At 33.6% G+C, this 10116-nt stretch overlaps 1 protein-coding gene and 1 long non-coding RNA gene across 2 annotated transcripts; both read right to left on the bottom strand.

Moving 5' to 3' along the window:
* Positions 1-1217: 1217 nt before the first annotated feature.
* LOC136800000 (mucin-1-like) lies at positions 1218-4362 on the bottom strand. The gene is made up of 11 exons (XM_067056622.1): positions 4344-4362; positions 3979-4010; positions 3442-3494; positions 3076-3206; positions 2917-2982; positions 2561-2626; positions 2380-2445; positions 2208-2261; positions 1835-1924; positions 1648-1679; positions 1218-1418 (listed from the first exon to the last, which is right to left on the bottom strand). Exons 1-11 carry the CDS (start codon positions 4360-4362, stop codon positions 1371-1373), a joined length of 657 nt encoding a protein of 218 aa, XP_066912723.1. The 3' UTR covers positions 1218-1370.
* Positions 4363-4557: 195 nt separating this feature from the next.
* Positions 4558-6420, bottom strand: LOC136799999 (uncharacterized). The gene is made up of 4 exons (XR_010845657.1): positions 6379-6420; positions 5964-6014; positions 4799-4858; positions 4558-4665 (listed from the first exon to the last, which is right to left on the bottom strand). It is a non-coding gene; the product is annotated as an uncharacterized lncRNA (long non-coding RNA).
* Between the last annotated feature and the right edge of the window lie 3696 nt (positions 6421-10116).

The raw sequence follows: 10116 nt of genomic DNA, 5'->3' as shown, positions 1-10116 counted from the left end.
GTGCCTCCAAAGTTAATTTCAGCTCTTCTGGGAACAGCCTTGGAAAAATATTTCCAATTCAAAGTTTTGTGTCACTATAAGCATTTTGGCTGGATTTCTTGTCTCAAGATGTTTTTCTCACATTAGATTTCACAAATGTATCTGGCTTGGAATACTAGCCTTACTTTCAAACTTTTTTTCTGCAAATGTACAAAAAGAAGGAGCTAGAGAACTTTTTAAAAATAAGACAGATAAACATTTTTAAAATCAGACATCTTCGAGCCGCCATGACAGTTGTCCTTTGCGGACAAAGCTAGAACATCAATTGTTTTCTGAAACAAAGAAAATACAATGATCGCTCTCCATCGTTTTATGAGTCGTTTATCCAGTGTATAATAAATCTTTGTTCACATGATAGACAGTACCTTAAGAGAAAATAAAATTTTTACATATCATCCGTTCGCGTCTTTGTATAGGCATAACGCTTAAAAGGATATCCAGACCCAAAAAGAAACATATGCATTGCCCTTTTAAACATATGCTGAGAAATTAAACTTGTTGTTCTACGCGCCCGACCGACCCTGTTTAAAAAAACTGAAATTGAAAAATAATAATATCGAATTTCCACTTCCGAAAATCTTACGCACTGGTCAATGGATAAAATCGCTCAAAATTTATTCCACACCCGAAATTATGAACTCCAAGTACTTTTGAAAACATTATGAGTCAATTGTAAATTGCACCATCTCATAAGCATAACATAAACATATCTATTTGTGGCTCAAAAAGCATTCAGGATATGCACCACTGCAATGTCTTCTGATATTATGTTATTTTTACAACAGCTGATTTTTGAAATTGACATATTATATTGGGTGGGGAAAACCAAATATTTCGTGAAGTCATTGTAGTAGAGCATATCAAGAATTGGTTTAGTGCATTCGTATCAAGTAAGTAGGGAATAGAATTTGACTTAATAATAAACAAATCAAAGAACTGGAGAAAAACACGTCTCTATTTACAGACGCAGTGTACGAAAAAATGGCAAATGGTTTTAGAAGTTTCATTAAATAGAGAGAAATCAAGTTACCATTTCTTTCTTCCTTTTGGTGCATCTTTAGGATTCATACCAATACAATGGAAGTGGTACCATTGATTTCGTGGGCACTAAAATACACGAAGAGAAACACCAAGATCAAAATACATATTACGTTGGATACTACCTATAAATTATTTCCTACTACAGTCGTTTCATGATACCTAACCATGGGGTGTCTTTACCGTTGAAGATCTGTTTCTAGCACATTTTTCTTGGTCTTTACAGTCAAACATATCAACGCAAGGTTGATATAGAGAAAATGAGTAGGAAATTGACAATGAAATTGATTGCATCAGCGTACCTGTAGACCAGAACATTCAATCATTTGAATCTGCTCCGTCTGATGGAAAAAGAATAAAATATATATTTTATTTGTCAAACAATCTTTGGTATGCCCCCTACTGACTGGGGCCATGTATTTTTGCAAACACAGGTTATAACGTAACCGTATTCCCAAGAAGCAGTTATCAATCCTAAAACAAAAGAGCAAACGTTCACAAAATTGCATGCAAAATAATGTTTAGTTACCCTGGCAACAATAATAGCAGAATCTACTATTTGAAATATACCTCTTTGCATTCTTTAATACATAATCTTGGAACTAAAAAAAATTACGGAAATTATTTGAGGTAGCCCTGAAATCTGCTTCAGTTAGAGCTCGGTTAGCCTGTACTAGACGGATACGGCTTTTTTCCCTGCACCGTTCCGTCTAGTACATTTACCTTTTTTCCATCATGATATCGCAAAGTTATATACCTTTCCTTTGAGCGAGTTTAAGCGAGTTTGAGCGAGTTTGAGCGAGTTTCTTCCTTTTTCTTGATTTATTTGCTCGAGTGTGAGATGCACCTGAGCATAAGCAACATTTAATTTAAGAAAGAAGATAGAAATAGTAAGGTGCTTTAAAGCACAGGGCAAGTAAGAAAGAAAGGCTAGAACTTAAGCCCAGAAATAAAACCCATAAGACTTTCTATCTATCGGTGTTTGTAAAAGTATAGAAAATAAAAAGAAAATATTGCTTCCAAAAGAAATTGTCTACCCAAATACCTAAACGGGTTCAAAAAGCCTTCGGTGGGCTTCTGATTGGTCAGTGTGTAAAACAGAAAATAAAAAAAGCATAAAAGTTACTTACCTTCTGTAGTTAGGGCTGGTGTTGGGGCTGGTAATGCAGATGAGATGGCATCCACTAGAAGAATTAAAGGCAAGAAAAAAATTAGTGAAAAATCACATCTTTTATTGTGCAAAACCCTCTCCTATGAAACCGTAACTATGTAAAACAGAAAATAAAAAAGCATAAAAGTTACCGTCTGTAGTTGGGACCGGTGATGAGGCTGGTGTTAGGGCTGGTGATGCAGCTGAGATGGCATCCACTAGAAGAAAAGGAAAGAAAATAATTAGTGAAAAATCACAACTTTTATTGTGCATAACCCTCTCCTATGAAACCATAAATATGTAAAACAGAAAATAAAAAGGCATAACAGTTACCGTCTGTAGTTGGGGCTGGTGACGAGGCTGGTGTTGGGGCTGGTGATGCAGCTGAGATGGCATCCACTAGAAGAAAATGAAAGAAAATAATTAGTGAAAAATCACAACTTTTATTTTGCATAACCCTCTCCTATGAAACAGAAAAATAAAAAAGCATAAAAAGCATTAAAGTTACCGTCTGTAGTTTGGGCTGTTGATGAGGCTGGTGTTAGGGCTTGTGATGTAGCTGAGATGGCATCCACTAGAAGAAAAGGAAAGAAAATAATTAGTGAAAAATCACAACTTTTATTTTGCATAACCCTCTCCTATGAAACAGTAAATATGTAAAACAGAAAATAAAAAAGCATAAAAGTTACCGTCTGTAGTTGGGGCTGTTGATGAGGCTGGTGTTAGGGCTTGTGATGCAGCTGAGATGGCATCCACTAGAAGAAAAGGAAAGAAAATAATTAGTGAAAAATCACAACTTTTATAGTAAATATTATGTAAAACAGAAAATAAAAAAGCATAAAAGTTACCGTCTGTAGTTGGGGCTGTTGATGAGGCTGGTGTTAGGGCTGGTGATGAGGCTGAGGTCGCCGCATCCACTAGAAGAAAAGGAAAGAAAATAATTAGTGAAAAAATCACAACTTCTATTTTATATCCCCTTCTATGAAATGATCAATGTTCAAAGTTTTTTGGCAAAAAAAAAATCACTTTTACTGAAAAGTCCAAGTTGTGAAATGATTAAGGAGCTTACCACTAAATTTACGGATTGGCTCTTCTTGGAACAGGTGAGGTGCATATTGGCGTCTAGAAGATGGTTACAATATTACATTAATTTGAAGTTGGTCAAAATCAAGTAAGGGATTTTTTTCTAATCCAGAAATTAACGATTAACTTACAAAAAATCCACATCGATATCCAAATCTTTATCTTCTGAGTCGCTGATTCTCATCTAGGGAGATGAGATACAAGTATTTCAACAAATAAATAACATTTTCAATAACATAGTTTATAAATAACATTCATTAGCACTAATGGAGGCAAACAGAAAACAGAAAAATTGTCAAACGCTTGATCTGGTCATTTTATATCTTTCATAATCCTAAAGAAGGTCAAGTACACGATTTGTTATCAAATGGAATTTACTATACAGTCTGAATGTATCTTTGCTCCTACATAAAACTTGAACAAAAAGGTTTTAGCCTTTTTATTGAATAATTATGTATAGTTTGTTCGTTTATCTATTATAAATTTAATAAGGAACATTTATTGGGATGAGAGCAATAATACTCTCTTTAAGCAGCCTGGTGTAAAATGATCTGAAATTTAATCCAAATTTTCAGCGTTGCCAGTGGATCATACATAGTTGAGCCAACTTTGTACTTGTTGAAAAGAAAAAAGTATAATTTAAGTAAAATAATTTGTGATTTCAATACCTTCCTTTTTAACGTTTCTTTCAAGAAATCATCTAAAAATGGGAACAGGAATAAATTTTAATATTATTTTCAAGAAGCTCGGCTATTATTCCTTTTTTGCATAAGGATTCTTAATATAGGTAGTTTCTTTGCCCAAAAAGGGCATAAAAATTAGTTTATGATATTTTTTACATCTAGAGATTCAGATTGTCCTTAAGTTTTTGCCAAATTTTGATCTTTTTACAAAAGTTGTTCTTTTAAAAAAGTGCGTAGCAGTAAATTATCTGAAAAGTTCAGTGAAAAGTACACATTCTTGATTGTGTTTTAGCTGTGATTAAACCAACGTAATTTATTCTGACAAAGAACCAAATAAAAGTCCTACTCACAGAAAACCTGCACAACCATTTTTGTCTCGATATAGTCGATCCTATACGATGCTTCGAAGCCAAAGGAAAACCCCTCCTCTCTGGTTTCGTAGAATTCATTTAATAGAGGTTTCGAGAACCCTTGTTCTTCTAGGTCCATCAAGTACCTATACCCTTCTATGAAGATTGGAGCAATTTCGTCGAGCTGTTTAAAATTAAAGATTCCCCCCCCCCACCAATATCATAAACGGGTTATTTGAAAGGGAAGTTGATTTTTCAACTAAGTCACGAAGTTTTCCGTTTTGATGAAGTTCGTCAAGGGCCTCTGTTAGGGCTTTTGAACCTGTAAGGTAAAATAATATAGCTAAGTTTGTACATTCATTGAATTTTTAATGGTCAAATAATGAAACACTACCAATAGAATTACTATCTAAATAGAGAAAAGACACGCTAACACTTAATTGACGGGAATTTACCTTTTTCCTTTTCTTGTTCTGTTAGATTCCTATCAAGGGCATGTAGCGCTGCGTTGAATCCTGAAATGTCAATGTAGGCGCAAGACTATGATTGATTTTTTTTTCAATTTCAGAATATCTAGATTAAAAGAACATTTTAAAAGTGCTTCCTTAGGTAAACTGTCTTTCACTGGAACTAATTTTCGCGGAATTGATTTTCGCGGAAACTAATTTTTGGGTGTCTACCACGAAGTGCGATTTTTATTGAAAATCGGCAAAACCCTTAGAAAAATGAAATAATTTCGCCAAAAAAGTGGGTGTCCACCGTGAAAACAAGTTCCGAAAAAAACGCAAATTACATACTTACTTCCACAAAAATTAGTTCCCGCAAAATTTAGTTCCCTTAAGGTATATAGAAATACCTTTTCTGCTGGTTCTCACGCCACAACGTCAAGCGAAAAACATCATTCACGTCATTATCGAAAAATTATTCAAATTGATTTCACAGTCCATCACTTAACCCTATTCAACCTAGGCTTTTAGGGGCGGTTCAGAACAAGGGGGGGGCTTTTCCTGTACCACCCCTTAACTTTTGATCTAGTGGGTCTTTTTGGATGAAATTTGGCACACAAGATCCTTGTCACATAAGGTAACTTTTGACAAAAAGTTTTTTTGATGACGTCACTTATTATGCCCAAAGTGAGCAAAAACCGAAAATTTCCTTTGTTCTTATAAATAGCTATTGTATTCTAACAAAAGCTTTAGGAAAAAGTTGCCTGAGTTTAAAATACTTATTTTATCCTAAATATTCAATAAATTACGGTTTGAACGATATATTTGACATTAAAAAAAATTTGTATTGGAAAAGTGTCAATTTTTGTGACACCTTATTGTCAGAAATGTCATCATGCTCAAGGTGTGAAAATTTTAGGGTGTCAAATTTTTTTTATTCTGAAGCTAAATAAAAGTTAGGAATTTACAGAAAATTTCAAGACAAAAGCTCTATTATTTCAGTAGCTATTACCAATAGTTTGACCTCCGAACAGAAAGAGCCCCTCCCCTAGTACGAATAGGGTTTTAAGTGATTTTAAAGACATAGAAACTGACACATTTAAACTGTAGTTTTCTAAATAGCAGAATCAAATGCTTCGTCTAAAATCATTCACATTCGATCTATACTAAATACCTTGTTTACGCTTTTCTTCTGCAGATAATTGCTTGGGTTTTTGTCCTTTTCCTAGAAATAAAGAAAATAGTGATATTACTATCTTGAGAAGAATTGAGGAAAATCAATTAAGTTGGGACGAGGTCATAATTAAATAATTTTGGGGTAATCTTTCGAAAAAATCTAGGAGAATAAGCTTTTGCAAATTTTAGGAAAATTTATGTGAAATGAAAATGGGGTTGTTTTAGTGCTATTTGGGTGATTCCCCCTATAGCCTACAATAGAGCATAAAACATAAAAAAGTACTAAAAATATTCTTCAAAAGTAGAAATAATATATGCCTAAATTAAAATTTATTAGAATTCCAATGGTCTTTTTATGTTTTTTTTTTATTTCTTGTTATTCTTGTTTAGTTTATGTTAAATTACTAAATTACCTTTCTTCCTGGCAGGTTTATTTGACGTTTCCTTTACTCTTGAAAATAACGAGTAATTGATGATTAAGAAGAAATTAATAGAAAACTTTTATTGTGCATAACCCTCTCCTATGAAACAGTAAATATTATGTAAAACAGAAAATAAAAAAGCATAAAAGTTACCGTCTGTGGTTGGGGCTGGTGACGAGGCTGATGTTATATTTCTGCATAGGTTGTTCAATCCTCTATGGCAGCGAGATGTGCAAAGAATGTCTGACCGTTTGCAAATACAAATCTTCTTCGTACAGCCCGTTTTGCAGTTACAGAAAGTAACGTTTCCACCAGCAAATTTACGAGCGACTTCTCTCAAAGAAAGTTTTGTGATAGGCGCTGTTGGATAGTCAACTTTCCCATGATATGCCATCAGTTTTGAAGCCGTGTATCGCTTTGCTAGGATGCCAAATTTGCACATCAATCGGTAAGTTGGCTGTCCTCCTGTTGACTTCTCAATAATAACGCAGGGAATTCTCCTTTGATCAACAGCATGGCGATCGTTCTTAGGAACTTATACACCGACCGTATCTTTGACTTTGAAGTCAGCCACTGTGATTCGCTTTGTTTTTGAGTATTTCTCCTGCATTTTTTTCACCATTCTTCACCAAGTTTTCAAAAACGTCATCTCTAATTTTTCTTCTTTTTGGTGATGTTGGTGCTGTGTGTTTTTGTACAGGAAACTCGCCTAAATTATAACAAAATACGGTAATATATAACAAATACAGTGTTGGTGTTGAGTTAAAAGAAGCATTCTATGAAAAGAATCATGTGGATCAATCAATTTCTATTTCTTATTGTACTAAGAATGGTTCTCTGTTGAAGACCAAATCGTCTACAAAACATAAATTTCGGTCCGTCATTAACTTTACAATAAAGTTTTATGAAAGAATGGACTTCTTTAATCTTGTGAAGGAGAAGAACAAGCATTCTTATAAAAGCTAAATAAAAACTCATACTATCTTCAATTTGCTTTGATGTCGGGAAAGGAATAATACCGTCAGTTGCAAGTGTATAAGCAGTGTCTATATGGAAGAAAATTGAAATTGATAAATTTGTTACCTCACTATTGAGAGAAAAAATAGGGAAAAAGAAACATCGAATTATTTAGCGACTTTTTCAGAGTATTAAGGATATTTCTGCAACTAGACCATAGGGCATGTGTAAAACTTGAGGTTTTCTAAAACCAAACTAAATAAAATACTAATAAAATGAAAAAAATACCCCAGACCGTTGAGACTCCTACTTGAAGTAATTTAATACCATTTTCAGTCCCAATTCTACTAGCTTTCGTTGCCAAAGGACTTGTAGTGGATGATATAATCAAAGTTTCTGGAAAAATGAAAAAAAGAAACATATTGCACATTTAACGTTATTATCAGACGTTTCAATGTTACACAGACTAAAATATTAGAAATAACAAGAACAATACGTATATACATAAATAAAGTTAACAAAATTAGTAAATGTTTGAGTACGACACGCTTTTTTTTATAAGAACCAGTAAATTTTGGCTCAGACTGGGCTGTTCTTAATTTTTTGAATTTTTTAGGCTTAAATGTTCCTACGATGTTTTTAAACCGCTAACATCCGCTTCAATCCTTATACTTACTGCTACTGCACGATTTAACGTCCATTGTTGGATGCAATGAGATGTATATTACTTACTATAAATTGCGTAGGTCGGATTGAAATCCTCATAAGTCTGATCCCGTGGAAATTCACGCCATACTGGTCCCAAGCCATCATGAAGGAACCATTTGCTGTTCAGAAACAACTTCGAATTATAGTGCCCTCTTCTCTGGCTATACAACGTGAAACCAACTATGTCGAATCTGAAATGTTACAAATCTTAATTTTACAAAATAACATACAGTGTGTCCCAAATAAAGTGGTCAGTATTCTACTATATACAAAAATCCCCATAACGCATTCCACGAGTGTGATGGAAATTATGATTGTAAATTACTTTCTTTTATTCCATTCAGTATACCTTCTTAATTCTCAAGTGAATCGTAATAATGAAAAATAATGAGAGTAATTAGTTAGCTTGTGAATAAATTGAGAAGACTTTATATAAATAAATATAAATTATATAAAACTGACTGCTTTATTTGGGACACACTGTAAAATTATGTTGAACAATTAGGATTGGGAGCATAAAAAATTTGAAAAACAATTTGAACAGGAACCAGCCCTGTGGAATCGAACATTTGAACTGTAATCTTCTTTGAACGAAAGGGTGGTCTACCATTGCATTGAGCGACGGGCTCTCTGAGAATGAAAAGTTTAAAAATTTTACAGTTTGAAAACTAAAACTACAACTACATTGAGACACTTCTTAAAGTAAACAAATGTCTTAAAAGGGAAAAAATCGAATTTCTTCATCGTCAAAGTAATGGCATATGGCGAATAAGCAACTCTACCTGATCTACAAACTTCAAAGCTATGTATATAATGAAAATCGTAATAACCTCATTATTCCAAATACTGACCCGTTAGTTCTTTTGCCCCAAAAGGTATATATCATGCATTTCGTTGGAGTCTTGCACTTAAATGTAGATCCAACCGTGAACCAATTCTCAACATGAACCAGAAATGATTCTTATATTGTTGGGTTAAATGAAGGGTTGTCTGACTGAGGAATTTTAAGTTTGGGCTCAGGACAGTAAGGACTGTCGCACTCAGATTCGTAATCATAAGCCGCGAACTTAAAGAAAGTGTTGAGTTCATTTCCCCACAAATCAAACGTTCCATTTACTAGTGGCGTTCGGTTTGAAAGAGCTATTTGAAGCCTTACGTCGTTGTACAAGCCTGCACTGACAAATTCAACAAAAGATTTGAAATTTTCCGTAAAGGAGGGATGCGATAAAAAAAAGAGGACTGTGATATAGAGCAGCTTTAACTATGCTGATCCAACAATCAACTGGACAGGTATTGGTCAATTTCACTACTTTTCCATTGTGGTTGGCTTTACACCCCCAAGTGGGCAAATCCAAGTCTTTTAACGGCGATTTCACTAAATGCAATTCATAAAACGTTAAATTCAACTAATGAACAATAACAATAAAGGAAAGGTAAAACAATTACATTGTGTACTGGCATTGACATGTATTGCCGATGACTGAGCTTTCAATAATGCAAAACTAATAGAAAACAAATAAATAAATCTAAACAGAATAAAAATAATCTTTTAATTTTTTCAAAACCCTAACGATAACGAAAGTAAACAATTACGTTTAGTGTTGGTTTTAACGGGCATCATGGAAGTTGTTTTAGTTTTCAATGTTTGTGCTACAAAAAGAAAGCAAAATCATTAACATAACAGAATGACAAACACTTTTAAATTGATTAGAAAATGGAAAGTTATAAATTAACGCCAATGAAAACAAAAGTAAATAATTACAGTTGGTGGTGTTGACATGAATCTTGGTGTCATTTGAGTTTTGATGGGTGCTACAAAAAAAAAGAAAAAACACTTTAACGGTTGAGATAATTTTTCAATGAGTTGAAAATTGCGAGATAAATTCAAAGCCTAATGATATCAAAAGTAAATAATTACAGTTAACAGTGGTGTTGACATGAATCTTGGGTGTCATTTGAGTTTTCGATGTTGGTGCTACAAATAGAAAAGAAAAACACCTTTATCGGTTGAATATAATTTTTCAACGAGTTGAAAATTGTGAATTAAATTCAAACCCCAATGAT

Source organism: Clytia hemisphaerica, unplaced genomic scaffold (assembly GCF_902728285.1).
Source record: "Clytia hemisphaerica strain Z4C2 unplaced genomic scaffold, Clytia hemisphaerica genome assembly, whole genome shotgun sequence".
Lineage (NCBI taxonomy): Eukaryota > Metazoa > Cnidaria > Hydrozoa > Leptothecata > Clytiidae > Clytia > Clytia hemisphaerica.
The sequence above is the reverse complement of the archived record's forward strand: the minus strand, read 5'-3'. Positions and strand labels throughout refer to the sequence as shown.

Bases quoted from the DNA above. Each gene is read 5' to 3' on its own strand.
- LOC136800000 (XM_067056622.1), bottom strand. The intron at 2,446-2,560 runs GTAACTGTTATG...CTTTTCTTCTAG, and splicing joins ACCAGCCCCAACTACAGACG to TGGATGCCATCTCAGCTGCA. The intron at 1,680-1,834 runs GTATATAACTTT...AATTTTTTTTAG, and splicing joins TAAACTCGCTCAAAGGAAAG to TTCCAAGATTATGTATTAAA.